Raw genomic sequence first — 27910 nt, forward strand, 5'->3', positions numbered from 1 at the left:
GGAGGTTGGATATTCTGTGGGTTAAGATTGAACACGGCCCAATTGAGGCCAGTTGGCAAAGATTGATTTGTCTTTGAAAAGCATTGAACAAGCACAAGCACAAGCACAAGCACATGCAAGTATAAAGTGAACAGGCTTTTGAAAGGCTCGGTCACCAACAGAGGCATGTCGGCAACGTCTGTCACATCTCAACCCACACCCCGTTGTTGCCAGCCAATCCCTGCATGCAAGTCAGCACAAGCGAATCCAACAAGCAGTTACAATGACAATGCAGTACTTTTGCCAGATGTCAATACAGGTAGCCCAAGTATCGGTACATCAGACACACACAGACACGGGATGCAAGGTGCGAGCTTAAGCGTTTTGCCGGCGCATAAACGCTACCAACCCCAAACTGAACTGGTGTAATTAAAAACCCACGAGAATACAGTACAGGTTAAGCTCTGTTGATCATAGTAAGGGAAGGTAGTTTTTATGTTGTTGGTCCAGGGGGGGCGTCCCAACAACAACTCACTAAATACTAGTATAAACGGTTTCCCCCTTTTTTTTTGTGACAGGTTGGTTCAACGGCCTCTTTTCCTTTTTCATCGTGCTAGTTACTAGGTATGCTTCTTTAAGTATAGCTAAGTATGGTATGATGGGGTTTTGTGTTGGTGTTCCCACCTTTTGCCGCCTGCGTTAGTTAGTTGGTTTAGTTAATAATTTTTTGACAGGCGGCTCGTCCCGTCGGACTGCTTTTGAAACGTGCATTAGTTGTTGAGACTACTGAGGGGGGAAAGAGACTGGACCTTAGTTAGTCTGTTGGATGGGAAATGGAAAATAGGACTAGAATTGTGGGATGTGTTTCATGCGAAATGGTGCGTAAGTGTAATATACGGTGCTGTGGATTGTGCTTGGAATGAGTGGTTTGTGGACGATGTAAGACGGCAAACAGCTGACTTAGTAGGGAAGGATAGGACGCCGGGCGCAATTTGATTCAAGAGCTAGCGTACAAGCGGCTTGTTATTTAACAACACAGCATCTCGATAAGTAGGTCTTGCGTATGGTGGTTTTGTATACAGCTGTGTGAGTTGGTGGTGATGTGCTGCAAGCTACAGTGTCAAGTATGAGGTTTAGTCATGATGAGTTACTCATGATACGAATGAACACATCAACCTTATGCAAACCTCAAATTCTACCAAAAGACTTTCCAATTGCGCTCTTAGCTTATACTACCTGCTGTCTAGATAATTCCTGGATCATTGACACTGAGGTGTAAGGGCGTAAAAAGGCAAGAAAAGTCCCAAATGGGGATCGAGATTGTAAAGAAAGACCAAGATTGTTCAAACCCACCCAACATACAAAGCAAGCCCCCGAAACCCGTATATTGTCCCAAAGGCAGCAAATTAATCAAAAGAAAAGGAGAAAAAGAAAAGACCCAAACTCGAATCCCAATCCCACCAACGCACCATCTCCCCTCCCCAAGACTCCCCCCATCAAGACTCCAGTGTCCTCGCCCAACTGTGCTCATCAAAGACGCCAACCACAGTCACTAACGTGGTCCACGCCTCCCCTCACGCACCAGGACCGGCCTCATCCTCATCTTCACCTCGAATCTGGTGACAAAGTCCGCATCCGGCTGCACAAATCCAGCACTGGCCCAGCCCTCCTCGGGCCACTCCTCGTCGGCGGAAATGACTTCTCTAAAGCTGGTTCCATAGCCACGAGAACGAAAGAGATTTCTCCGACTACCATTGCTAGGCCGATTACAAACCCACATTCTTGCACGGTGGTCTCTTTCACGCTCATCCTCGCCATGGGTCTGGTGTATAACTCCCAAAGCCTGTTTGAGATCCGCATACTCCTTTTCCATTTTCCACGCCTCATACTCTGATGGCAGCGTAACTTGAATCAATTCTTCGAGTGACGCATGCTCGTAGAATTCTCTCATTCTGATGGCTTCGTTCCAGCGGACCATTTGAAGACGGTTCTGCGGCACAAGCAAGGCATTTACCTTGGCAGAGTCGGGCTGCTCTCACGTGTTAGTCGAGTAATGCACAATAGATATGTATCATGTTGTCACCATCTTACCGCGTCGCCATTGAAATGCGCCTCTATCTGAGCTGCTCTATCCATTGGTGGAGGGGGTCCCATGCCCGTCAGGAGTCTCCGAATCTCGAGTCGCCCATACTCCTGAATCTCCTCGCGATTCATCGAATAGTCTGCAATTTCGCTTTCCAATCGGTGCGCGTGGAGAGCTCGGTGAAGCTTGCTCTGGGTGGCTGTGGATTGTAGCCAACGAGGGGGTCTTCTGGATAGCGGTCTCTCTGTCTCTATACCAGGCATTAACTCTGTGGTTGGTGTCTCTGGGATTGGCGCTTCGGTGAGCGAGTCGACTTCCATCGGTGTTTCTGGCGTCGGTTGTTCTGACATAAAGAACGCCAGCATCTCCTGTTCCAACAGCTCGTCTGGCGTCAGCTCTTCTACGAGCAGTTGCTGCGATGGTATCTGCAGTTCCTCCGATATATCCCCATTGGATGTCTCTTCTACCACTGACACTTGTAGTGGTGCCTCTTCCATGGGCTCATCGTGTATCCGGTGCTCTTCCATCTTATACGCCCTCTTGTCGTAAATAACGAATATTCGACAAGGAACGGAACGCTGGCTCGCTGTAGGCGAGCATATAAATTGAGACGAGATGCAATGGCAAATCAATCGTCCAATTCCGCTCTCTGGAGTAATGGATTTAAAGTCTGTAGGACTGACACCTGACAGCGGCGAAAAGACTTTGTGGATGATACCAAGTCCAGAGAAACCATCCAGGTGTCCACCTGCCAGATGTATCAACAAGCCATGCTTCCTGAGCAAGCTTACCCAGAGCGAAAGTATACGGGGTCTTCGAAAATCGGAGAAAAAAAAGAATAGTCCAGGAGATAGCGCTGGTGCCTCCGATGACGAGATTTCCTCGGAGGTCGCTGCAAGAGGGAAAGATGATGAGAGAGAGGGAGAGGGAGAGAAGAGAGAGAGATGGCAGATGCCAAGGCAAGCCAAAAGACCAAAATAATAGAGAGAGTGTGAAAAGGTTAAAGATGGCATGTAAAGTCAAGAATCCGCCTCCCCTCAGAGCAGTGCCTGCCAGTCAGAACATCCCCAGACCGCCTCCCCAGTTGTTCAGCATTTCCTTGCACTGTGCCATTCCCAAATGCTGTCTTGCCCTATGGTCATGTGCAAGACAAGGGAAAAGAAGACGATAGATGCAGAAATAGAGTTCAAAGGTAAAAGGGGGGATCTGGGGGTCGTGCAAAGCCACAAGGGTCCCCGTTTGTAGTCGATACCGCCAGGTGAGAAAGCTACGGCACGTGCCCTCCTATCTTTTGCTGGATATTGTATAGAATAGAGGCATCGGACATTGTATATTTGTATTGTGAGAGATAGTATTTGAAGTAGATAGTACCTGACATAAAGGCATAGTGACGAGCATGGCTCAGTAACAACCTTGGCAGGTCTCCAGAAAACCAGCCTCGGCACATTCACCATCTCGATGAAACGCGAGTCACAGAGACGCAAGCACTCTCCTAAACTCTGTCCAAAGCCTTCTCTCAAGTACACGCCCCATATTCACCCCCTTGTACACGCCCCTTCACAGCCTTGGAGCCCCATAGAGACATCACAGATCCCTAAGGGCATCACAGCTCCGTAAGGGTATCACAGCCCTATGAAGACACACAAACAAAAAGTATAACACAGCCACTGCGTCTCGAGAAAAGAAGAACGTGAGGGCATCACGGCCCTATAGTGATACACGAACAGAAAGTATATCAAAGCCCCTGCGTCTCAGAAAGGAACAGAAAAGCCCACACAGAAAAGCCCACACAGTAACAAGGAGGAGGAGAAAAGCCCACAGTAACAAGAACAACTACTCATAAACTCATTCTATATATACTTCCAGCATGGTATCCATAGCATGAATCAGCATCACAGCACCAAAACACCCTCAGAATAACTTTATATGTTCTATGTCCCCTCTTCCCCATGGCCAAAAAACTCAACGCCACCGCATCTTCCTCCAACCCGGCCTGACCCGCCTCGCCTCCCGGACGAGCATCTAGCTCCGATCATCCTTCTTCAAAAACATTTCCAAGACGACCCGCTCCCGGTCCTTTTTCGTCTTATCCTTGTCATCACTCGTCCGGAACAACAGCGGGCTCACAATCTCCGCATATCTCCTCTCCCTCACCCTCCTCTTCCTAGCGGCCTCCGTCTCTCCAGGGCGGAAACTTAGTCTTCGAGTCAGTGCGCCGAGTGCCGGCGAGGGCTGAGTTGCGGGGTTCAGCTCGCCGACCACGCGGGAGAGTGTAGCTGTCAAAAAGACGAATGCAATGTTATGGCTTGGAGACATGGAGAGCAGGTCGAGGATGTGGTTCTTCACATCTGGCCATGATGCTACCGGCAGGGTAGTCAGGTTGGGCAATTCGATGGAGAGCTTAGCCCAAAGATGCGGTGGAATGAGCCCGTCCATGAGAGATTCGAGGAATAGCAGCAAGATGGATGAGTAAACCTCCAGCTTTTGCGTTGACAAGAGTTCCACCGGTAGAGCATCCGCCAGGGGCGAATTCGTGTCCAGTGCGGAGATGAGTGATGCCTTGAGTTCGTCTAGCTTTGCGGCTTCCACAGTCCATGTCGACGCATCCAGTGGCCAGCCGGGATCTCGCGGCACAGTCAAGTCTTCCAGCATCGCCTCATCGGCTATACATCGCTCAGCTGCGGTCTGGATGGCTTCCGTAAGTTTGAAGAGTTCTCGTGGAGCGGAGCAATGCACATCCCAGTCGTAGGTAATGGTCCCTTGAATGCCCTTTTCCTTGACAAATTTTCGGATTCCGTATTCCGGTACTCGAATTAGCTCGTCAATAGACCGTCCAAAGCAGCTGGGGAGCCAGGTCCCGTGTACGGGAACAAAATGGTCCTTGCCACCCTCGACACGCAATACCAAAACTCCATCCAACTTGCAGCTGGCATCATTGAGCGCGCGAACATGTGGAATCTCGCAGACGCGCGCCTCGATTAAAGCCAATATCGTCTCCCCAGGTTCGAGCGTCACTGACTCTCCAAGCTTGCTCTTACTGCCGTCTTCATCAGGCCGGTGGAAAGACGTCTTTAACCATTGCGAAGAACCCATGTCATCCTCGCTTGTCTGTGTCTCGTGAAGAAACTCAAAGCTAGCAGCTGCACTACTAGTGTTGGCAATGGTTATTGAGCACGAATGCGTCTCAAAGAAGCCGACATAGCCAAAGTCCACCACGCCATCTGTATGGCCGTGGCCGCCTTCTACGATAAGAGTCACTCCAGGCCGCCCCTCATTCTCGGCGCGATCCAGCTCAAACGCAATTTCCGAGTGGATTCGAGCCTTCTTTTCCGGGTCAACGGCGTCATAACGTAGAGTAAATATAGAAGTGACTGGCTTGTGGTCCGAAGATGTGATTCGCTGATGCGAGGTGTAAAGATCGAGGGAGATTTGATCTTGATCGCCATTGTCTGCTTCCGCTCCAGTATCGTTTATGTCGTACTCTTCATACTCATCGTACGCCTCACTGGAGGATGCCTTTGGCGGCTGTTCCTCTCCATCGGTGTCGGGGTCATAGCTAAAGAGAACATCGTCATCTTCCTCGATCCCTCTCGCTCTCATCTCGTCGTCCTTTAGCTTGGCCTCTTTCAACTCCTCTACTATCTTTTCATACGCTTCCCTGTCCTTGCGTGTCCTGTAGAGGACCCGATCGCACCAGCTAGGTGCCCTCTGCTTCTCGCTCGTGTCGAATAAGCCAAAAGTACCGACGTCGTACTTAAAAGTTGGTAGGAATGAAATAGAACCTTCTCTCCAGCCGTCGTGGAACAGTTTATGTTGCTTAATTACTCGTCTCAGTTGGTCATGTGGTAGAAGCGAGTCGATGGTTGCCTGTAGAGAAGCCGGGTCCTGGCTGGGGTCCTCAGGGAAATCGTCTGGATCTGGCAGATCTGGCAGGGAGCTTTCCGAGTCAAAACTTTGGTCAAAGCTGTGGTCTCTTGAATGCATTGACGACATTGTAGTTGTGTCGTCGTCGTCTTCTGATGACCTCATGACTATGATGCCATCGCCGCCTTCGATGGGTGGAGGCTTATCGTTGCTCAAATCGTACTCCCCCCGAGCATGCAATGTTAGAAGCCTTCGAATGTCATCTCCCGGTAGGCCATCGAGGCGGAAGTTCATGTCTCCAAACCAAAATGCAAAGTCCTCATCTCCAATCCTGTCGCCATCATCATCAGATACGCCTGAAATCACGATTGGGTCAAACTGGGTTTTCGACACAATCTGCCCTACATCCCAGCACCGTCTGTTGAGAGAAGCCGAGTCTGCGCCGCTAGCGAGATGGCAATTGACAAAGAGGAGCTTTGTAGTTTCGCCCAACACAAGGCGAGTGGCCACGGCGCCTTTGTTTCCAAAGTATCCGAGCAGTCCTGTGCCAACCTGCTGCGTAGAAACGTTGCTTATTGAAGGGGCGATCGTAGGAGAGGCGTAGATTAGGAGCAATAGGCCCGTCATCTGCTCGGATACAACAAGCTGATACCCCTGGGGTATTGCTGCTTCCAGCGCTGCCGTCCACTTCTCCATGGGCCCATTATCGGCGTAGATCCGATTCATGTACTCTCTTGTCTGGTTGAGATCCACCACTTCTTGCAGCCCCAGTACATAGAGATCAAACCCGACGTTGTTGCCTAATCGTCTTGGCTCGGAGGTTCCGTTGTCCGACTCAGTCGAAAGTCGTGGGGGAGCATCGGAGATGTCGAGGGCCGAGAGGCCATTGCCAATTTCAGCATCTTCAGTGAACCAGCTAGCAAGATCCTTGTCGGTGCCGGTACATGCCGCTACATTCCAAGTGCCTACTTTGACTCGAATCTGGCTCGGGCGAAGGTATTCGGAGCGGCGAGATAGGACAGCCCTGGCCAGAGACTGGGGGACTCCGACTTCGACGGGATCCGAGGCGATGGACTGGCTGGTCTGCTCTCTGATGGACTCGGCCATTGTGTAGTATGACAGCGATGACGAAGAAGAAGATCGTTGAATGCGACGTCGCTACCTCTCAAGGTCGTGGATCTTCTTGCCGCTGCCTGGCTGCTAGATCATGATGCGGCGGTTGTGGTTGCGATTGCGATTGCGACGCAGATGGGCGTAAGGCGGCCGCATATATGAATGAGTAAAGGTACCTATGAGCAGTACTCGGTAAAACTGCAGCAATTGATGGACGTGATATGAATCAGAGACTATGAAGGAGTATCAGCTTCAATAATGGTAGAAGAGCTTTGTTGAATGGAGAAAGAAGTGTAGTAGTAGCAGTTGAACAGGATAAGGTAGAGATGGAGAACAACGAGCTTCCCCGTACTCGTACTCAGGCCATTACAATTAGAGCTCGCGTCAATGCCGGGAATAGGCTGCTCAGGTCCCTATCGATAAGCTCCAGCAAACGCCTAGCGCTATTGAGGCACTACAGCTGTTATCCACCCCTCTAAGGTTAGCTCTTGGGCTAATTGAGCTCTCAGCTCAGCATCCAACCTTGGACTGTCATCTACATCCACAGATTGCAAACAACGACTCTACGCATCCTCACCATCATCATAACCGCCATTACTAGATCCTCTAGATATATTTGCAGCAATCACCATTCTCAGATCATACCAACTTCTCCTTCTCGCCTTGTTGCTTGCGTCAGGACAGCCTCGACTTCATCAGACAACACTCTCAACCATACACCTCGGCCTCGTCGTTATTGCTTCCTCTCTGCCAACCACTGCACAAATAGCAGTCCCCTTCCACTTCCCCATCCTCACTCCCACCCAAAGACCATCCCAGCCATGAGTCGTCCAACGCCCCGTAAGTCGCGGCACAACCGCCATCCCTCAAACCGCATCCCCGCCATCTCCGACTACGAATCCGACGCCGCAGTCATGACCTCCGCCTACGAGGCTCCCCCGCCACGAACAAACACCGAGCTCAACCTCTCCGTCCTGCAGCGCTACCTCCCCTCCATCAGCAGGATCCTCAGCATCGCCGCAAACGCCGTCGTCTACACCTTCGACGCCGCCGCCCAGAGCTGGGAAAAGTCCGGCATCGAGGGCACCATGTTCGTCTGTGCGCAGACGCCGCTGCCCGAGGACGTCGACCACCGGCCGAGAGCGTGCGTCTTTGTGCTGAGTCGCCGAGGGTTGGATAACGTGGTTGTCGATCTGGCGAGGGTTGGTCATGTGGAACTTATGGGGGAGCTGGTGATTCTGAAAGTTGAAGGCGATTGGGAAGCGGACGAGAAGGTGCTTGGAGTGTGGATTCACAATGACGAGGAAAATACAAGGGCAACCAATGGGGCTATTATTGAGGAGAGCTGGAAGATTGCGCGAGCCGCTGGGACGGTGTCAAACGAGGGACCAGAAGCTGGGCCGGCGATGCAGGCAATAGGACGGCCGCTAACGCTTAATGAGCTGTTTGGGAGACAGAAGGAGGCTACTGGAAGTTGAGCGAAGCAATTGCACGGAGTTGAGCTTTAACTGGACATGAACTTGAGCATCATTACGGAAAGGAGACATGGATTACATCCAATATCGGATTCGCTGCGAAGGAGAGAGATTGGAGGGATCTGGCTACAAGTGGTCCATTCATTCAAAGAACCACGACGAAAAAACTGCCGTCAGAACCATTCTACCCAGATCCCTCCTTCATCCATGGTGAGAAAGGAATTGTCATCTCATTACCCGGAACATACTGCCCTACCACAGGCACACTTCCGGCGTTCAAAAGTGCCAGTCTATCCATAGACTCGTCCTGAGCAACCAATATCTAGATACAATAAACAAACAATCCATACGCCGATTAGCTTTGTAATTCGCAACTCCTCGCTCCCTAGTCGCCTCTTTCTTGATCCTTGTTTTAAAACACTTGTGGCCCATATCCAATTACACCGTCCCGCTGATACTCAGCTCCCGAATCTCCTGCAGCACCTGCTCCACTCTTGCATCAAGATGACCCTCTGCATACAAATCTCGAGTGTCCGCATCCAGGTACTGCTGTACTTGCGCCATACGCGAGTATGCTTCTGCGCAGAACCGCAGCTGGATCTTGACCAGGGCTTCAAAGCTGGGATCCAGGTAGGGCACACGCAGGTCAATCAGCTGCGGCAACTCGGTGGTGAGCTGCTCATTCAGCTGCTCGTACACGGCCTTTGACATTTCCAGCTCCTTCTCCGTCCGCGGCAGCTTAGTGGCATCCTTGTCTGGTTTCTCTACCAGCTTCTTCACCTTGGCTCGCAGAGCGTCGTAGTCGAGAAGCTTGTGCGAGCGCTTCTTGATGCATTCGTTGACGTCAGGGAAGTAGGCGCAGAACCGGGCAATGGGGTCGAGCACCGTCATTCGGTAAGGGCCGTCGAGGGCTTTGATGGTTTCGGCGTCGAGGTCTTCGACGGCCTGCTTGTAGCTCCTGCTAACGCCATCCTTCGCACCGGAGTCGCCGTAAAACGCATCTATCGTCTCGGCGATTCTCATCTGTGAAGCTGTCATGGCTGGGTTTTTGGTCGGGCATGTTAGTTGGGCGCTCTCGGAACGTTCGGCCAGGCGTCTGCCTACCTCTCAAAGAGTCCAGGTAGCCCTTTGATTCTTTCTGCAGCCGCAGTGCAGCTGTTTCCATGGTCTTGAACCGCCTGCACTTGGGTCAGCACGTGCCATCCCTCGCCCAGCAGCTTGAATCCCCTATATCTAACCTCTCTTCGACCTCGTAATCGCGATCGTTTGTCTTTTCCACATGCCCTACAACCACAAGATCAGAATGCTGTCCCAACCAAATAAACATCAGTGCTGCTCACCCGTCTTCATCATCACCTGCGTCGTCGCGCGGTTCACATTCTTCTTGAATCCTAGAATCCCGTCAGCCCCTCTCCCTCTCTCAGCGGGGCATCCGCAAGCTCCGTACCCGCCCACGACATGTTGACTGTCTTGTTCGCTAGTAAATTAGATTGGTGTAGTTTTGCTCTATCGCGGGTATCGAGGACTGCAGGGACTTTCTTTGCCGGTTTGTGCTGGTGCTTGTTCGATCGATTGCGACGGGATGACGGAGTAAGGAGTTTGAGAGGCTTAAGAGCTGGACAAAGTGACGACTGAGCTGGGACCCAGCCACGATGCTCCGCCCAATCGGCTCATCGACGTCAGCGATGGGCAGCTCAGCCACACCTGGAAAATCCATCTTCCGCCACTCTGTGCACTGCGTCTCACGTGAGAGCCATCATTTGAGCTTTTCTTTGCTTGTTCCATCCAGGTCCAAATCCGGTTCATGATTTGCAAGCGGGAGCGGAATCGGCGGGGATTCTTTGAGTTTCTGCTCGATGCGGAAAGCATGTTAAAATTCAACCCTCGATTCCTCATCGTCAGCCTCGGGAATCCATTGCCAAAATACGATAGTCTACATTCGGCTGGTCACTTTGTCCTCAATGGCCTCGCAAAGACGCTTCACCTGCCGGCCTTTCGCGAGGTGACGCTGGGCAGGCAGTCTTGCATGGTATCTCAGGGCCCAAAGTACATTCTCGTGCAGTCTCCGACGTATATGAACACCTCTGGAGGCTTTGTGGCGAATGCATGGCAGGAAACCGTCCGGAAATACGGTGCCGAATCACTCGGGCTAGTGATTGTTCACGATGAGCTGGAAAAGGACTTTGGGGTGGTCAAGCTTCTGCCGTGGGACCGCAGTCCGCGTGGGCACAACGGCGTCAAGAGCGTGAGAGGCTCGTTATCGCAGAAAAAGTATCCGGAATCACCCTTTGCCCGCGTTGCCGTCGGCATCGGGCGTCCTGAGGAGCGAGATGCAGCTACGGTGAGCCGATATGTGCTCAAGAAAATCTCTCGTGAGCACCGAACGACGTTAGAGGAAGAAACGCCTTGGGATGTCGCAAAATGTCTCATGGAACTGGAGAATCAGTGGAGAATTGACGTCCAGAGCGGCTCAGGAGGAACCACAGAGCCATGATCGGCCTTTACTCTTCTTGTTCTTTATCGTTTTACGCATAAGTTCCACGTCTTTTCGATGGGCAATCACATCTCTGAGCGACATTGAGTATCATCTGGAAGCAAGCTATTGCAGTTAGAGAATGAGCGTGTCCGCAAGGAACTGGACGGCCACTTGATATCGGCTTGGATTCGATGTCATCTCACAGTAGAGCAACGATTCATCAAGATAGATACACCACCAAACCGGGACCTTGACAGGGATTAGGAGCGAATACCAGAGGCAGTGCTCTGCCCTTTGACTTGTCTTGTCCCAGTGTGACTCCAGCAAGTGCGGGAGAGAGTCAAATCTCCCCGAGAGCCGCACCACGCTGCACTGCATTCTAGAAAGACAAAATAGCGGAGGCCATATTTTAATCGGGCATGTCACTTTTAATCAGGCATGTCACCTCTTGAGATATCATCTTACATCAACAACTGGGAAGCGATTAGAGCCGTGTGATGAATGAACGCACGAGCCAGTTTTGCCAGTGTTGCAAGAATGTGTCCGATCGGAGGCTCGACTCAAGACCAACACGGTCTCCTATTATTCCAAATCTTGTTAATTTGCCATATGTCTTACACCAAGCACTCCTGTGAACCACCGGCATCGGACTCGTTTGAATGCATTGCTTGGTCGGGACCCCGAAACTCTGTTTATACTGTGGATATCTGATATGCATGTGAAAGTGAGATTTACTCGAATCATGTCTTTGCAAGCTCTTATTCATCCACCGTGGCTGACACCATACGAAAGTATACATCGATTTTTCATGATTGATGTCTCAAACCACGTTCGCCTTACCCGGGACGTACGGGGAGCGAGCTGGAGATATCCGGGGGAAGACGTGGAGGAGGCATCCTTGGCATCACAAGCTGGACAGCCATCAGGCACAACCTCACGACGCTAAAGCCAGCCCCCCACAAGCGCGGCATTCCAGAGATAAGGAATGACGGCCCAATCAGCGGCACCGGACTGTGGCTGTTTGGGCATTATCTCGCCCGGGGTGCCATGCGTCTAAGGGAGCCAAGGGGAGCGTCTACGCCAGACAGGGAATAGGTTCCGTCGCCCCAAGGATGAGAGGCTTGGAGACAGATGCCACTGATAAGAGCCATGTGGTGTGTAAGGCCTCGGCGGATAAGCACAAATGGCTTCGCGTAAGGGCCATGAGATTGTCCGCCCCATGCAGATACCGGTATAGACACAAGCCAGACGCTTTTACGAGCACTATCGGGCAGTCGTGCAGGGTCCAAGTCGCTGCTTTGGTGTGCCCCAGATTCAGTGCATATCCAGACACGCGATGCGATGCCTCCCTTTAATACGGAGGACGATCTGGCGCAAAATGGATATACGGGTGGGGCGACGTTCTTTGATGGAATTGCCCCAGAGCTGAATGAGGCAGGGAGAACGATGCAACATGGCACTGCAGGTGGCGCATTTCCAATACCACGGAAGACGCTCTCAAAGGGCGAAGACATCCACAGGTGCCGTATTGAGGCTGGTGCGACGGTCCGAGAAGGGGGGCATGTCCGAGAGAGAAGAGATAACGACGAGGCACAAACGCCTTTCCGAGGACTCACTCATACACCGTATATGAGAAGCGGTTCAACGAGACAAAGACAACTCAAGGGCTGCTCTTCACAGAAACAATCACCTCATGTTGCTCCATGCCCGAGACATTGATTACAGACGAGCAAATGAATAATGGCTCCTGTCATCGGCTAGCTTTCCTATATTACTTTGGTTGCTCAGCCCGGCCATGCTCTTGATATGCACGAGATAAGCCTCCCAGATAAGCATCGACCCAACATGGCACCGACGTCCTGGAGAGCCTGTGGGAGGCGCATCACTTATCTCTGTGGCTTCATCCCTGGCCACTTACAGTAGTGGTGTCCCGCACCAATGAAGTTGCCATCCATTTCGAGGGCGATAAGCTCATCTGAGAGGCGTGCTAGGCGTGCACCTGCAGCCCGAGTTCACATCGTACCTGTCCTGGGTATGCGAGACTATTGACTATTGGGCCTCATGGAGCTAGCGAGTGGCAGCACTTTATGCTACGGGCGTGGGATGAGACTCTTTTCTCACATGCCCCATTCATACGATTCATCCAGTAAGATGTATTATAACTTTAGTTCATCCGAGCTGAAAACCTATGCGGGATAAGTCGGGGGGGTCCAGGAAGTTTATGCGGAACTGATGGGATTGAGTGCTTTGACTTGATCGGCATTGCCTGTAATCCCATTGGGGGGAGTGATATATATCATCCCAATCCTCCCAATCTCACCTCGCATCCTGTTCCCTGCCGATCCATTCTCTCTCTCCCCTCTCTCGCCGGTCTGGTGGTTTTTACTCCGATATACCTTTGTGGTTTATCGTCGAACTCGAAGAGTAGCCTTGGCTATACAACAAAGACACCAAGGAACGAGGCCATATTAGACGACTGTTTTGGGAACATACGAAAGAATCGGGGAAAAGAATCATTCATCATGTCGTCGGTCGTTGCCTACAATGGCACCACAGGGAAAGCAGACGACGGTCACTCGACCGGAGTCAGCGACCTCAACATCTTCTACGACGTACGTCCTTTACACTCTGTCTTGATGGAATGGGGGGAGGCAAAGCAAACAACAAACCAGCTCAACTAACACTCTCCGCCATGTAAACAGCCCGGTCAAATGGCCTGGATCCTCGTCAGCTCCGCCCTCGTCCTGCTCATGATTCCCGGCGTGGGCTTCTTCTACAGCGGTCTCGCGCGCCGCAAGTCGGCCCTCCAGCTCATCCTCCTGTCCATGGTCTCCGTCGGCGTCATCAGCTTCCAGTGGTTCTTCTGGGGCTACTCGCTCACCTTTTCGCGAACCGGAAATGCTTTCCTCGGCGACCTGACGCAGTTTGGTCTGATGAAGACGCTGGCTCAGCCCAACGGCTCTGCTAACCTGCCTGATATCCTCTTCTGTCTCTACCAGGGCATGTTTGCTGCCATTACGTGAGTCTCTCATCTCATTCTTTAACTCACTCACTCGGTTTCATCCCCAACTAACATGGTTCACAGTCCCGCCCTCGCCATCGGTGCCGTCGCCGACCGTGGCCGCATGCTCCCTGCCATCGTCTTCATGTTCATCTGGTCCACCGTCGTCTACGACCCCATCGCCTACTGGACCTGGAACAGCAACGGCTGGCTCTTCAAGCTCCCCTCGTACGACTTCGCCGGAGGTGGCCCCGTCCACATCGCCTCCGGCACCTGCGCCCTCGCCTACAGCATCATGCTCGGCAAGCGCACCGGCTACAACAAGAACAACGGCCTGCCCTACCGCCCCCACAGCGTCACAAACGTCGTCGTCGGCACCGTCTTCCTCTGGGTCGGCTGGTTCGGCTTCAACGGTGGTTCCGCTCTGGGCATGAACATTCGTGCCGTCATGGCCTGCTTCGTCACCAACTTGGCTGCCTCCGTCGGTGGTGTTACTTGGATCCTGCTCGATTACCGTCTGGAGAAGAAATGGAGCACCATTGGCTTCTGCTCCGGCGCCATTGCTGGCCTTGTTGCGATTACGCCTGCTTCTGGTTTCGTTACTCCTTGGGGAGGCTTCATTATCGGCGTTGTCGGTGCCATTTGCTGCAACTTTGCCACCAAGCTCAAGTTCCTCATTGGCGTTGACGATGCCCTCGACATCTTTGCCGTCCACGGCATTGGCGGTATGGCCGGCAACATCATGACGGGTATCTTTGGAACGTAAGTCATCATCATATCATCCTAACCATCATCTCCCCCCATTTCTCTAACATTGTTTTCCACAGCTCCTCCATCGCCTCCCTCGACGGCGGCTCCTACGCCCCCATCGGCTGGATCCAGCACCACTGGGTCCAGCTCGGCAACCAGCTCGCCGGCATCTGCGCCGCCTTCGGCTGGTCCTTCACCCTCTCCTGCATCATCCTCTTCCTCATGAACCTCATCCCGGGCCTGTCCCTCCGCGTCAGCGCCGAGGACGAGGAGGTTGGTGTGGACGACTGCCAGCTCGGCGAGTTTGCGTACGACTACGTCGAGCTGACGAGGCATGTTACTGATGGCGTGGCGCTGTCTACCCCGGCGGTTATGAGCAGCAGCAGTTCCACGGCGGAGAAGCATTCTGCTGAGAAGACGCCTGTTGAGACTGTTTGAAAATAAAAAAGAGATGAGCTTGGGGGTGAATTTTGTTGTGTAAAGGCGGTATTAATAGTATTTTAGGGAGTATATAATGTTTTTGATTTGCTGGGATGGGGGGGATGCATCTTTATTGATACCATTTGTTAGAGCATTCTAGTATTAGTCTGATGCAATACTACATACATATATCATACATATTCACATATTCATATCCACATCTCGACATCTCTTCTCACGACATTTCATAAAAGTAGAGCTTCAACATCTACCGACGGGTGACTGCAGTAGAGGTAGTTCTCATAACAATCACCTAAACATCAAAACCTACCTCTACAAAATCATCATAAATCATCATCAACACGAAAATAAGACTTCAAATCAATTAATGCAACCCAACTATATCAAACCCAAAGCCCGTCTAATAAAAAACCCTTCCATCGTCCCTAGCCCAACGAACCTGTACTCGTATTCACAGTTTCAATACCATGACATACACAGTGTTCCCTAATAATTCCCCCCATTCCGAACTAAAAAGACACAAAAGACAAAAGTTAGGAAGGCGAGTTAAACAATGATAGAACAGCGTTTCTCATTCCTGACACTCTTCACAGCTTTTTTTGTTTCATGCCGCCGAAACTTAATCGCACAGTCTCTTTCCCTTCTGCATACGGCAGAGCCGAGTTCAGTATCAGTGTCAACCATCCCATATAACAATAACCCTTATAATAAAAAAAAATCCACCCGTTTGTTCCCCCTCGTCTCAGAACTAAAAGTACTTAAAGGGATGTGTCTGTCAAAGTGACGCAGCTTGCTAGTTATGCAACGCCGCTGTATCAACCCCTCTGACAGAACACATCCGTACTCGTTTGTTAAGACCATGCTCATCTAGAAGCGTCTCGTAGCTTGATAATAAAAATCCGAATCATGAACCAGTTTTGTACCACGTAACCATTGCCGTGCACGCCAAACATGTAAACTCCGTGGCTGCGCTATAAGTATAGAACACTATTCCCATGCATCGCGAAAACAGGGGTGCCGTGAATAGATATGCTTTCATTCCTGGGAGGACGGAGTGATGGTATTGCCCTCATTATCGGAGGCTCCCTTTTTCACACCATTCCATCTTCTCGTCTATCGAATGTGCCTGTTAACCAATGACTTTCAAGACATTGCATACTGCAAGCCTGTACAGACAATAATTCAGAATCTTCAGTTGGCGTCGCCTTGCGGCTGCGGCGGCGGCGGCGGCGGCGGCGGCTGTTGTTGTTGTTGCGCCTGCTGGTCTGGCGTCGTGCTCGTTGGCTGATGCATAGTCACCGTGCTGGCACCTGTAGAGGGCCCTGCCGTTGCTGAATTGCCCTGTCGAGAGACAGAGGGCTGCGATAGGCCCGCGATACTGGCATGGAAACTCTGAGCATTAGGAACCACCATGTTGGCGGAGCTCAAGGGAACGACAAAGTTGGGGAACGACCTAGTTCTGATAGTGCCTGTGGTTTCGTCAAAGAGCTCTGCTGCTGCAGCCGGCCCGTATTGCTGGGTAAGCATGTTGGTGAGAAAGTTGGACGACGAGTTGATGGTTGGCGGCTCGATCGGAGGAGGTACGGGGATAACCTGATTGGCATCACCAGGGGCTTGCTGAGGCTGCAGGTGGAAAGGCAGATTCTGAGCCTGCACATCTACAACCATTTCACTTGCGTCCAATCCCTCAAAGTCATTATCTTCGTAGGCCATGTCATCGTCAAAACCCTCGCCTTCGGTGGTTTGGATTGGGGGTATTCCGCCGGCTCGGGCGCGCTGCCCTGCTCTCATCATGCGGCCGGCATGTCGTTGATAGAAGCTGTCTCGGAGGTCTTCAAATTGTGGTGCAGTGTTCAGGTACTCGCGGAACTTGGACACCATGTTTCCGGAAAAGACACAGAAGACGTCCCGCTGATGTTGCGTAAACTCTGTTGCTATGTCAGTATGTAATCACTGGTCAATGGAAACGAGGTAGAGAAAAGAAGGACAAGACTAACCAGCCGGTGCTGCTCTGCAAAAGGGCTGGAATTCGTCTCGTTGAAAAGCCGCCACTCCAGTCAAACTGAGATGGGTAAGACGAGGGCAAGAGTTGAGTAATCTCATGATGCTCTATATATCATGTTAGTTGCTTGTCCGTACTCCCTCCGAGAAAGGAAAACCATACCTTGAGAGTCAGGTTTACGCAGTAGCTGAGATGGACTCGCTCCAAGCTTGGGGCAAAATACTCGCCGCCCAAAAACATTCCGTTGGCATCTCTCCTGACCCGCGGACGGTATGCCGCCTCGGCAAGCGCAAAGACGGATTCGTCTGTAATGCTGCTACACTTGACCAAGCCAATACGCTTGAGCTTGGGCAGCCCGGCGAGGCATCTGACGGACGCATCAGTGAGGAGGTTGCAGCATCCCAGATCAATGTAGCGGATGCGGTTGCAGCTTCGCACCAGGCGAATGACTCCTTCATCGGTAATCTGGCTGCAGTGGCCGAGGTGAACGTAGTGGAGGTTCTTGCCCAGCTTGGCAATGGAGTGGATGGCGGCATCCGTGATGTTGCGGCACTTGGAGAGAAGCAGGTTTCGCAGGCGAGGGGCAGCGTCGATAATCTTGCCAACGGCGGCGTCGGTGAGGCGGCTGCAAGACGTCAAGTCGAGGATCCGCAGGTGCTCATAGACCTGGGTCGGCGGCAGGGAGAGAAAGGCGTCGTCGTCAATCAGCTCACAGTTGGCCAATCTGAGCTCGCGGAGACTGTTTCCCTTGGACAGGAGAGATGTAATGGGGCCATTTCCGATCTGGACACACTGGTGGAGATCAATTTCCAGGATGTTTGGGCAGTGCTCGGCAAAGGCAAGCACGGCGTTGTCACGCAGCTGAACGCATTCGTTCAATTTAAGCTTAAGGAGAGGAGTCAAAGTTAGCCAGCGTGTCAAAGAGAGTGGATTTGATAGGAGGCGGGTGGCGGGGATTAAGATATAAAGTTGTGCCAAGTCCACAATACATGCCAAAGAAGAAAGTAAAAAGCACTCACTCTCTTGATATATCTGCAGCTTTGGGCCAGGGTAAGCATGCTTTCGTTAGAGATGTTCTCGCAGCCCGAGATGTTGAGGCCCTGCAGACGCTTGCAGTGGGTTGCAATGGCATTAATGGAGCGCTCGGTAATGTGCTTGTCGTTGGAAATGTCCAGAGCCAGCAGTGACGAGCTGTTCTCAACGAGGGCAATGAGACCAGTGTCGGTCAGGCCTCGACAGTTGGTCAACGTCAGGCGCTCGACCCTGGTGCAAACGGAGAGGGGCATGACGCTGCCATCGTTGACCTTGTCGGCCAGAGCGGCGAGGTTGAGGCGCTTGATGAAGTCGCGATAGTGGAAATACGGATGCTCCAGACCAAGCGTCTGACAAATGCTGTGGTGGTTCTTCCAGTTGGAACATGCGGGCCGATGCCACAGCAAGTCAACAGCGTTTCTAGCCCATCGCTTGGACACGAGCATGCAGTGGTACAGGTCCGAGGTGGAGCTCAGCTTGGAGAAGACGCCGATGAGGATTTCGTTGGGCAGCCGGTTGACGGGCGGCCAGCACGAGTCGTCGACTTGCATGTCTTGGAAGTTGGGGACGCCGAGCGAGGACTGGGAGTCGTTGGCACCGAGGAAGAAGTCGGACTCTTCGTTGTCGGCTGGGGCGGGCGAGTTTGTGGATGAAGAGGACCGGGAGTCCTCTCGCCCAGAGCTTCCAGCACCAGACGTTATTGTAGCCATGGTGATGTTTTGGGCTGGGCGGGCAGACGGCCGCTACGTGTCGGGCTCAAGGACAGCTGCAAGGGAGAGCTTGTCGTGGTCGTGGTGATGATGGTGTTTGTTCTTGGTGCTATCGATCGGGCGTCGGCTCGGGAAGTTTCGTGATCTTGGTGGGAAGCGAAACGAAAACAAAATGAAATCGAGAATGGAAAGAAAAAAAGGGCAGCCGTGATGAAAGCCCAAGAGGAAGTGAGCGGATGGTGAAAAGAGGGACGCCTTCTAAAGGGGGGGAAGAAGGAGAAGAGAGACAGAGAGGCTGTCCCGTCCCGTCGAGCCCAGGCTTTCAGGCCTTGCGGGCTGTATTTGGTTTGGCACCAGAGACACGACCAGGGACACCGACTGCGTCTGTATGTCTCAGCGGGCGTGCCGAAAAGGCTCAGCGGTGGGAAGTTGGATGACGTCGGTTTGTGGTATTCAGTATTCAGCTCAGGGCCGAAACGAGTCGCGGGGGAGAGGCTGGCGATGGCGGGTGATGATAGAAAGAGCTGCTACAAACAAAGCAGAGTCTGAGGCTGGAAGCAGGACAGAAGAAGGAAGAAGAAGAGCAGCAGACGGACGGCAAGGGCCCGAAATGAAAGGGGCTGCAGTGCGTGTGTTGCTGCAAGATGGATGGTTGGTCTGCGGGTTGAGGCTGGCGATGGCCTGGTCAGCAGAGAAGGCGGCAGAAACCCAAGGCGGAGGCCAGGACGGTCCGCGTGGGGGCTTTGAAGCACCTGGATCGGGGGCTAAAGGGCGCTTTGGACGCTGTAAGTTGATGCCGCTAGCAGCCAGAGGCGCTGTGCTAAACGAGCGCTACAGGTGATTTATGCTTGCTGTCAAAGGCGTGTTGGGTGCACGTTAACCTTACAAACTTTCAATGATTGAAGTGACGGTAAGCGTGCGCCGTACCTGTACCTGTACCTGTAATAATGACGGGCTTGTACCTGTTATACTGCCCAGTGATGAGTCGATCATGCAGCAAGCAACATGAAGTCAGACGGTCATTTCATTCACTAAGACACCAGCACAGCTTCACGAGTAGCTGCAAATCAACGGGCGTCAATAGCACTTGAACAGCGAGACATTGGAGGCGCCTACTAAGTACTGTACTGCACTACTAATGTCACAGCTGCAAGACTTTAATCGATTCCACGCTTCATGTCACCGTCACAGTCACAGCTCCCCCTCACTTCTATTTCACACTTCACACTTCCACTTCCCAACTGCCAACTTTTCCTCTCCCCCTCCTTTCCTCGTTTCAGCCCGCAAAGTATAGCAGTAGGGCTTATTCAAAATACGAACCCCCAAAAAAGAAAAAAGGGAAGAAAAAAAAAAGCAATAGCAGGAAAACAACTGGTCCGGCGACTTTTGCTCCCTCACTGCAGCGTCTAAATCAACAAGTACCCCCCAAGTACCGCTACCTTTTACAAAGCACAGTCGCATCAAATCACCCGCTCCTCCACTCCCTTATTAGCGGCCGTCCCCGCGCTTCCAACAAAAATTAACTGGACATACAAAGTACCCGCTACCTTGCCGCCCAGCTGCACGCAGCGACAAATCGTAAGTCACCGGTTCGCCCGCTGCCGCGCACCGCACGTGATGCCCGATTTGTGACAGCCATTGCAAGCTGCAGCTGATCCATCGGCCCTCAGGACAAGATGCACATTGGCCCATTGCACATGATCTATCTGTTTTTCTCAATCGAGGGTGATGATTGCATGCGCGGCAGAGGGAGGCTTTTGTTCATCCATTCTTCTCTCTTGTCAGCGGGTACATTAAGGACGTTCTGGTGGCCGTAGGCAATAATTATGCTTGCGGTCTTACACCAGAATGACAGCAGAGTTGGCACCTGTGGCAGGTAGATGTACCTGTACCTCATCGTCACATGCTTTATAATGGATCGCCTCGCTGCCCAAGCGCAAAATCCAACCCCTTACATCGACGCCTTATCGTATTGATGTACTTGTACTCGTACTCTCTCTGTGCTGAAAGCAGTATCAAATGCCGCCATCAACCCAAGCCGTAGAATTGATCCCAATCTGGACAATACATGCGCAGTGATATTTTACTTTGTTTCAATACTTGATGCTATTGCTGTAGTTATTGCTGTTACAAGTGCTAATACTAGGAACGAGAATTAAACAAGAGCCATGAGTGCCAGACATTAAGGTTTGTTGTATACAGACGCAGACTTAGGGGCTTCACTTCAACCTCACTTCAGCCCTGCTTCTCCAAAAACACCACCTTGCTGTCAAAGTCCCCGTTAAACTGATACTGCAACCCAATATTCATCAACGTCGCCCCCGAAAACGTCTGATTCCCATCAATCCTGTACTTGGCACCCGCATCCAAGCCCTGCAGCCGCAGCACCGGCCACGCGTTATTGATGTTGGCCTTGATCTGGAAGTAAAACAAGACCGCCTGGCTGCCATCCTCCGAGATGAACAATGCCGCCGGCCAGTTGGACTCCTCCGGCAGGCTCAGTCGCCACATGTCGCCCTTGACCACAATGGGATTCACCTTTTCCGCCAGCGCGATAATGTCCGGGATCTGCGCCTTGTCGTCGTCCGGCATCTTAGCCGGGTTGAGCTCGAAGCCAAACGAGCCTCCCATCATGGCGATGTGGGCGCGGAACGTGATGGACGTTGTGCGTGAAGTCTGGCCGTTGGGCACGGCAGAGACGTGAGCGCCCATGGCTGATGGCGGATACACCAGCGAGGTGCCAAACTGGATGGAGATGCGCTCGACGGCGTCCGTGTCGTCAGACGTCCAGATGTGTGGGAAATACTGCAGCACACCAGGGTCGAATCGGCCTCCTCCAGATGCGCATCCCTCCCACCGCACGTTGGGGAACCGCGTCGACAGCGTATCAAAGACGCGATACAGGCCGAGCATGTAAGCGTAGTCGAGCCCGGGGTAAGGGGCTTCATGGATGCCGCGGTTGTTGTCCCACTTGACGTAGGAAATGCTGGCGTTGCCGAGAATGTTGGACAGCGACTCGATGATAAAGTCCTGCACTTCAGGGAGAGCCACGTTGAGCACCAGCTGGTTTCTCGTCAAGGTGCGAGGGTACGACCCAGCGTGGATCGCCCAGTCGGGATGCTCGTGATATAGACTCGAGTTGGGGTTGACCATTTCTGGCTCAAACCACAGGCCAAACTGCAAGTGATCGGAGGAATTAGCAACCTTGAGCTTTGTCACGTTGGCGATAAAGTCTGGCAACCCCTGAGGGAACCTCTTAGGATTCGCCTCCCAGTCTCCGAGCCCAGCATTGTCAGTAATGCGAGGGTACTTGACTCCAAACCAGCCGTCGTCGAGGACAAACAGCTTGACGCCCAGATCAGCAGACTCCTGAGCCAGGTGTAGAATCGTAGTGTCGTTATAGTCGAACCCGAGGCCCTCCCAGCTGTTGAGCAGCACGGGGTGCATCTGAGTCGCAAACTTGCTCTTGATGAGATGCTTGCGGTAGAGACTGTGGAACTTTCTCGACATGCCGCCTACTCCCGTGTTTGAGAATACGGCAACGGCTTCGGGGGTGGAAAATGTCTCGCCTGGTGCAAGTGGCCAAGATAGCTGATAGGGGTTGACACCAAGAGCAGCACGTGTGAGTCCCTGAGAGGCTTTTTCAACTTCGACAGAGAACGAGCCAGTGTAAACGAGAGAGAAGCCCCAAGCCTCGCCCTGTGACTCGGTCGTTGAGGGCGTAATGAGCGAGAAGAATGGGTTGTGTAGATGGGAAGAATAGCCAGTCGTGCTCCCAAAGCTATACGTGAGCAGGCATCATGTTAGTTGAATTGGGGACGCGGTCAAAAGTATCATGTAGATTTGAATCTTACCCCTGAGTGCCGTAGTTGACGTTGCGACGCACTCGCATTCCCTCACGAGCCCAGTCTCCCTTCAGCTCCAACATGTCCAGCTCTTCGTACGGCAGGTCAACACTCAAACTAGCAAGCTTCTCAATAGTAATGTTCCCCTTGCCCTTGTTGGTAATGTTGACACTGCGTACAATGGCATCGTACTTGGGAAAGATGGAGTACGTCAAGTCCGCCGCCACGGAGCTGTAGTTGTCGTACATGTGCACAACCAGCGTCGACACATCCCCAGCATCGCCAAACGTCGATGGCAGGCCGTGCAGCGCGGGCTTGCCCTTGACGACGTTATGCGACAGGTACTTGAACTCGCTGACCGTGTAGCCCGCCGCCTGCTTGATGTGCACCGCGGGAGTGCGAAAGTCGCCGCGGCCCAGGTCGGGGAACTCGCGGCGCTGCCGGCCGATGAGGTCGACCCAGCCCTGGATGGGGCCGATGATGGGGGGGAAGACGCCGTCCTCGGTGGCTGGGCCGCCGAAGTGGTCGCCGATGAGGTCGTTGGAGTCCTCGTCGACGTGGAAGCGGTACGAGACGTTGTCTCCGTTGAGAGCAAACGATTTACCAGAGACGGAGATGGCTACATGTTGTATCCGTCCATGTTAGTCAAGTCACTGGCATAAGATCAAGTCAAGTCAAAGAGACCGAGGTAAAGATATACTCACGACTTGCTGCGCCAACTGATGCCACCAATCCCGCAGTCACTGCGAAAACGGCCGCCAGCCGGCTTGGAGAAGAAGAGCCAAGCATCGTCAAGTCCAGTCCAACCAATCCCAGAGCTCAGGGCCAAACTGTCACTGTGCTAGAACAAGGTCACCGCCTTGGATCCTCGACTCAAGGGGAGAGAGTAAGAGAGCCAGGCACGGCCATCTTATTTATACCTACTCGTCCCCCCGTTGTCGTGACACCCCGTCGAACTGAGATTGATCCGGCCCAGTCCCCCGGTTACTGATCAGCAACACTCCTTCCGCAGTCAATGGCACGATGGATCTGCTTTCGTGTCTCCCGCTCTTTCTCCTCATGTTGGTGCCTCGTCCTCGTCATACTTCATCTTGGGACTTCGGGCCATTCACACCAGCGGAGTGCCGGCAACTCGGTTCCACCACATGCATCCAAGCTTCTTCAAATGCCTACTTTCATGCTTGTCTCTCCACACGCCAACCAAACGGGCCTCCGGCTTCCCTTTTGCGCACCAATCTAATCGTCCCCAGCTTCTCCGGAGCCCGCAAGGCCCCTTGGCTCCATCCATTGCATATGAGGTCATTGGAGCGGCCGAGCAAGATGCGGGGACAGCCGTTGGACGGAGCTCCAGGACTGCAGTTGTGCTTCCCCATAAAATGAGGGCCGATGTGACTCTATCTGGGGGACGATCGACAGTTTTTGGCATTGGCAAAGGTGGAGGATTGTATGGAGGAATCCGAATAAATACCCGACGGGAAGGTGTGGTGAAGATCAGTTGATTTTTTGAATTATTTTTATGGAATTGGAATTGGGCATGGTTTGCGAGAATGGGGTTGTGGTGGGTTGAAGGTTTGAGGTTGGTGAGATGCAGTCGCGGGGGTTACAAGCACATAGCGGCGATGCTTCGTGCAAATCACTACCGAGGCAAAAATTGTAAATGCATCCAGACACTCATCGTAATAAGAAGCAGTCAAAGGAAAATAATTTGTCGAGAAATTCCTGTCACAAATTACTTTTTCTACCTTTGAATTATTTATATGCGATGAGGTACAAGTCGGCAGACTGACGGACTCCACTGTAGTCTCGTCGTTGTATACATGTAGGTATGATCGTGTAATTGACTAAAGTCATTGGATTCAAAATTATATAGGTCCTACGATCTATACAAGAGACAGTTCACTTCTATAAAAGTCAATCCCAAAATGATCTGCCTTGTATGACTCGTGCGATTAATCTACCTATCACCTCGACTGCGTACCTTGACAATCATGCAAACAAGATGCAATGCAACGCAAGATGGGAGGTTTGCGGTGATGGCCTACGCTGTTTGCAGAAATGATCTACTCGAATACTAAGCTGTATATTTCCATTGGCTGTTAGACATCTCTATTGCACAATATGGAAATCAACCCATCCATAAATCGGGAGGCCTACAAACCCCCCCATAATCCCATGCATGCGGAGATGAACAAGACGATGGAGTAAGAAGCGACCGGAAACATCGGTTCCATGATGTCATGAACTGCTATTTGAATAGAAGGTCACCTTTTTTGACATATGAAAATAAATGAAGACTTGAGCTATCAAATGTACACATGGAGTATAAATGGCTTGGAATGCAAGTAAAACTTTCTCCGCTTCTGCCATCATTCAGATACACTAGTAACATGATATAAAGGATAACCATAAATAACGACATAAGCCATTGCAACTTTTATAAAAACTATTCCGTCAATCTCCATCAGGTGCCCAGATGACCGACGAAAAGGATAACTCTGACAGTGACTGGGAACATTTACAAATCATGTGTGAAGACACACCACCGACAGAGAAGGACGATACCGTCCAGAATGAGACTGATGAATCTGGCAAAAATCCTGTTGAAAAAGAGGAGGGCAAACCACCCCAGGAGGAGAATGCCGAAGCAGAAGAGAACGAAGCGACACCCCGGGACCCTGCCAAAGCAGAAGAGAATACCTCGCCCGAAGGAAATCCTGTCAAGGTCGAAGACGGTGAGCCATATCACGACGATTCTGACAAGGAAGATGAAAGCGAGCCACCTGAGGATGATCTTGTCAAAGCAAAACAATCTGCCTCTCCTCCAGAGAACCATCCAATCCCCGGAAAATCAGGCATCATTGCAACCAGAACCAAGCCCAACCTTATCCTCGTCCTCAAATATGGAAAGCTAGAATGGCTGGATAGACCCATCCCAAGCGGCGGCCACATCTGGCGCTGCGTCAAAAAGGACGGCTGGCTAGGCTTTCGCAATATGGCCTCTGGCACATATCTAGGCTACAATAAAGAAGGCAAAATTGTAGCGACGCAGAAGGAACATAAAGAACAACAAAGTTTTACTGGAAGTAGGAAGGAGAATGGTGGATATATGCTATCTGTTCTCCAGGAAAAAGCGCTGTTGGGAGTGGCTTTCTCGGAGGATGGGAAATCTATGGTATTGCAGAAGGACGAGGGGGAGGCTTTGGACTTCATTGATTCCAAGTACTTGGACAGTCCTGTGTCTCTCAAGTATCCCAATATGCCACCACAGAAGTTGCGATAAAAATTGCTATGTACATAGTGATATGTGTAATGAAGAAAAGAGAGTGTGGCCGCGAGAAAGTTGCTTCTCGGTGGATATATATATTGTCATCAGCTCCATGATATATCACGAGTCATTACTTTCATATTTCAAAAAGGTAGTGACCCTATTTTTCTATATATTAAAAAGACTAAGAGATGGAGCCTTCTACTCCAATCCTCCAATTTCGGCCTCCTATAACCGGACCGCACGAGCTGTTGTCATTCAACCCCAATTCACCATCGTTTTTCACAGTAACCGTACGATTTAACTCTCACGGTTGAAGTACAAGTGAATTATGTACAGTCTTGACAATTGTCACTAAATTTAGCCTGCTAAAGGTACTACTTGACGTAGGTATAATCGGGTTGGAATGCAAGGGAAACCTTCCCCGCATTCAGCCATTCATCATCGTCGAGGTGCATCAGTAAATTGAGGCTATTGGAGATACTCATAAATAGCACCACAATTCCTCGAATTTTTCCAAGAATATATTCAACAATTTCCATCAGACGCCCAAATGGCCGGCGACAAGAGTGGCTTCGACCTTTTCGACCTTTGTTCTGTAGATACTACCAATTCTACAGACGACGGCTGTCCAACGCCTTCAACTACCATGTCTGCAAACATGCCCATAAGAGGGAAAGGGAAAGCAAATCTCGGTTTTTTTGACAGCCAGTATAACAGAACAAAGGAAGCCACATCATCTCACGACAACTATGCCCACCACATAGACCATCACCCTATGCCGCACGAAGTAGGCATACTTCGAACCAGAGAAAAGCCACATCGCATCCTCGGCCTGGTATGTGGACAGTTGAGATTGTTGGATAATCCTGACCCTACTACCAGCGGCATCCTCTGGCATTGTATTAAGAAGTACAACTGGTATGGTTTTCGCAATTTAACCTCTGGTATATTCCTTGGCCGCGGTAAAAGAGGTAAAATATCAGCGACGAACAACTGCCATGGAGTAGAAGAATACTTGGTTCCAATTAAGCAAAAATGGGGCGGGTTTGTCTTGCATACATTCCAACACAATACACAATGCTGTGGCAAGTGGCTATCGTAGAGGATGAGAATGGAGGCTCTTTAATTGAAAAGCAAGAAGGGGGTACGGCCTGGGATTTTGTTAGCGCCAAGTATGTGTGCGGTTCTTTCATACTGTCGTGTCCCGGGATAGAAGAAGAGTATGTACTTAAGCCAGTTGATTGTGTGGTTTGAAAGCAAACACATCTCAAAGAATACATACACTTTCGGGAATCAGAACCTCACATCGACAGGAGTCAGATAAAATAAAGAGAATGCGGCCGCGAGATAAGTTGTGACTCTGCGGATACATGTATTCATGTTCATGTTGTCATCAGCTTCGTGATATCACGGATTATTGCCTTCATATATGAAAGGCAATGGCTGCATTCATCCGCGTACATATTACAATGAGTGAGGGCTTTCACTTATCGTTATGGTATTGCCAAACCACCCCTTTTTGAATCCAAGTTTCCAAGTTCCGTCTTCCAAAACCTGACCACGCGGGCTGCCGTCACTCAACCCCAATTCACCACGGCTTTTTGCAGTCTTTATAGGTTTTAACTCTCACGGTTTAAATGCCAGTCAATTATGTATAATACAACAATGATGACAAAAATCAGCCTGTCAAAGGCAATTTGGGGTTGGAATGCAAGTAAAACCTTCCCCTCATTCAGCTATCATCATCTATGTGCATCAGTAGAATAAAGCGATTAGGGATAATTATAAATAGAAAAGGGATATTCTACGTAATTCTTCACTGACACATTCTATCGATTTATATGAGCATCCAGATGACCGACGAAAAGAGT

At 51.3% G+C, this 27910-nt stretch overlaps 10 protein-coding genes across 10 annotated transcripts; 5 read left to right on the forward strand and 5 right to left on the reverse strand.

Annotated features, from left to right (window-relative positions):
- Positions 1-181: 181 nt before the first annotated feature.
- On the reverse strand, positions 182-2589 carry V8C40DRAFT_267747 (uncharacterized protein; the record flags this gene model as incomplete). Its single annotated transcript, XM_083219881.1, has 3 exons — positions 182-220; positions 1562-2008; positions 2071-2589. 3 exons carry the CDS (start codon positions 2587-2589, stop codon positions 182-184), a joined length of 1005 nt encoding a protein of 334 aa, XP_083071203.1.
- Positions 2590-3382: 793 nt separating this feature from the next.
- Positions 3383-7397, reverse strand: V8C40DRAFT_250254 (Endonuclease/exonuclease/phosphatase). Its single transcript, XM_083216928.1, has one exon. It carries the CDS (start codon positions 7031-7033, stop codon positions 4085-4087), a length of 2949 nt encoding a protein of 982 aa, XP_083071204.1. The 5' UTR covers positions 7034-7397; the 3' UTR covers positions 3383-4084.
- A 158-nt stretch (positions 7398-7555) lies between these two features.
- V8C40DRAFT_250255 (Dcp1 family protein) lies at positions 7556-8864 on the forward strand. Its single transcript, XM_083216929.1, has one exon. The coding sequence runs from the start codon at positions 7861-7863 to the stop codon at positions 8515-8517; it is 657 nt and encodes a 218-aa protein (XP_083071205.1). The 5' UTR covers positions 7556-7860; the 3' UTR covers positions 8518-8864.
- On the reverse strand, positions 8614-10186 carry V8C40DRAFT_250257 (amphiphysin-like protein RVS161). The gene is made up of 5 exons (XM_083216930.1): positions 9962-10186; positions 9855-9905; positions 9753-9798; positions 9619-9692; positions 8614-9554 (listed from the first exon to the last, which is right to left on the reverse strand). Exons 1-5 carry the CDS (start codon positions 9972-9974, stop codon positions 8953-8955), a joined length of 786 nt encoding a protein of 261 aa, XP_083071206.1. The 5' UTR covers positions 9975-10186; the 3' UTR covers positions 8614-8952.
- Positions 10187-10303: 117 nt separating this feature from the next.
- Positions 10304-11719, forward strand: V8C40DRAFT_250258 (aminoacyl-tRNA hydrolase). The gene has a single exon (XM_083216931.1). The coding sequence runs from the start codon at positions 10319-10321 to the stop codon at positions 11006-11008; it is 690 nt and encodes a 229-aa protein (XP_083071207.1). The 5' UTR covers positions 10304-10318; the 3' UTR covers positions 11009-11719.
- Positions 11720-13008: 1289 nt separating this feature from the next.
- Positions 13009-15393, forward strand: V8C40DRAFT_53376 (ammonium permease MEP2). The gene is made up of 4 exons (XM_083223094.1): positions 13009-13602; positions 13693-14009; positions 14076-14753; positions 14819-15393. Exons 1-4 carry the CDS (start codon positions 13513-13515, stop codon positions 15177-15179), a joined length of 1446 nt encoding a protein of 481 aa, XP_083071208.1. The 5' UTR covers positions 13009-13512; the 3' UTR covers positions 15180-15393.
- An 818-nt stretch (positions 15394-16211) lies between these two features.
- V8C40DRAFT_53295 (F-box protein) lies at positions 16212-19120 on the reverse strand. The gene is made up of 4 exons (XM_083223093.1): positions 18204-19120; positions 17347-18069; positions 17180-17291; positions 16212-17110 (listed from the first exon to the last, which is right to left on the reverse strand). Exons 1-4 carry the CDS (start codon positions 18924-18926, stop codon positions 16374-16376), a joined length of 2295 nt encoding a protein of 764 aa, XP_083071209.1. The 5' UTR covers positions 18927-19120; the 3' UTR covers positions 16212-16373.
- A 2003-nt stretch (positions 19121-21123) lies between these two features.
- V8C40DRAFT_53479 (Melibiase-domain-containing protein) lies at positions 21124-23677 on the reverse strand. The gene is made up of 3 exons (XM_083223095.1): positions 23476-23677; positions 22781-23390; positions 21124-22707 (listed from the first exon to the last, which is right to left on the reverse strand). Exons 1-3 carry the CDS (start codon positions 23558-23560, stop codon positions 21162-21164), a joined length of 2241 nt encoding a protein of 746 aa, XP_083071210.1. The 5' UTR covers positions 23561-23677; the 3' UTR covers positions 21124-21161.
- An 86-nt stretch (positions 23678-23763) lies between these two features.
- Positions 23764-24140, forward strand: V8C40DRAFT_250269 (uncharacterized protein). Its single transcript, XM_083216932.1, has one exon. The coding sequence runs from the start codon at positions 23787-23789 to the stop codon at positions 24009-24011; it is 225 nt and encodes a 74-aa protein (XP_083071211.1). The 5' UTR covers positions 23764-23786; the 3' UTR covers positions 24012-24140.
- A 1104-nt stretch (positions 24141-25244) lies between these two features.
- Positions 25245-26051, forward strand: V8C40DRAFT_267755 (uncharacterized protein; the record flags this gene model as incomplete). The annotated part of the gene is made up of 1 exon (XM_083219882.1): positions 25245-26051. One exon carries the CDS (start codon positions 25245-25247, stop codon positions 26049-26051), a length of 807 nt encoding a protein of 268 aa, XP_083071212.1.
- Between the last annotated feature and the right edge of the window lie 1859 nt (positions 26052-27910).

Source organism: Trichoderma camerunense, assembly GCF_050948025.1.
Source record: "Trichoderma camerunense strain CBS 138272 chromosome Unknown V8C40scaffold_13, whole genome shotgun sequence".
NCBI classification, from domain to species: domain Eukaryota; kingdom Fungi; phylum Ascomycota; class Sordariomycetes; order Hypocreales; family Hypocreaceae; genus Trichoderma; species Trichoderma camerunense.

Coding starts and splice junctions, on each gene's coding strand:
- V8C40DRAFT_250254 (XM_083216928.1), bottom strand. CDS start 7,033: ATGGCCGAGTCCATCAGAGAGCAGACCAGCCAGTCCATCGCCTCGGAT.
- V8C40DRAFT_250269 (XM_083216932.1), top strand. CDS start 23,787: ATGGCACGATGGATCTGCTTTCGTGTCTCCCGCTCTTTCTCCTCATGT.
- V8C40DRAFT_53295 (XM_083223093.1), bottom strand. CDS start 18,926: ATGGCTACAATAACGTCTGGTGCTGGAAGCTCTGGGCGAGAGGACTCC. Junction 17,292..17,346: donor GCGTAAACCTGACTCTCAAG/GTATGGTTTTCC, acceptor CATGATATATAG/AGCATCATGAGATTACTCAA. Junction 17,111..17,179: donor TTGCAGAGCAGCACCGGCTG/GTTAGTCTTGTC, acceptor ACATAGCAACAG/AGTTTACGCAACATCAGCGG.
- V8C40DRAFT_250258 (XM_083216931.1), top strand. CDS start 10,319: ATGATTTGCAAGCGGGAGCGGAATCGGCGGGGATTCTTTGAGTTTCTG.
- V8C40DRAFT_53479 (XM_083223095.1), bottom strand. CDS start 23,560: ATGCTTGGCTCTTCTTCTCCAAGCCGGCTGGCGGCCGTTTTCGCAGTG. Junction 23,391..23,475: donor ATCAGTTGGCGCAGCAAGTC/GTGAGTATATCT, acceptor TACAACATGTAG/CCATCTCCGTCTCTGGTAAA. Junction 22,708..22,780: donor GTCAACTACGGCACTCAGGG/GTAAGATTCAAA, acceptor GCTCACGTATAG/CTTTGGGAGCACGACTGGCT.
- V8C40DRAFT_250257 (XM_083216930.1), bottom strand. Junction 9,693..9,752: donor GATTACGAGGTCGAAGAGAG/GTTAGATATAGG, acceptor ACCCAAGTGCAG/GCGGTTCAAGACCATGGAAA. Junction 9,555..9,618: donor CTACCTGGACTCTTTGAGAG/GTAGGCAGACGC, acceptor CCAAAAACCCAG/CCATGACAGCTTCACAGATG.
- V8C40DRAFT_53376 (XM_083223094.1), top strand. CDS start 13,513: ATGTCGTCGGTCGTTGCCTACAATGGCACCACAGGGAAAGCAGACGAC. Junction 13,603..13,692: donor ACCTCAACATCTTCTACGAC/GTACGTCCTTTA, acceptor CCATGTAAACAG/CCCGGTCAAATGGCCTGGAT. Junction 14,754..14,818: donor ATGACGGGTATCTTTGGAAC/GTAAGTCATCAT, acceptor TGTTTTCCACAG/CTCCTCCATCGCCTCCCTCG.
- V8C40DRAFT_250255 (XM_083216929.1), top strand. CDS start 7,861: ATGAGTCGTCCAACGCCCCGTAAGTCGCGGCACAACCGCCATCCCTCA.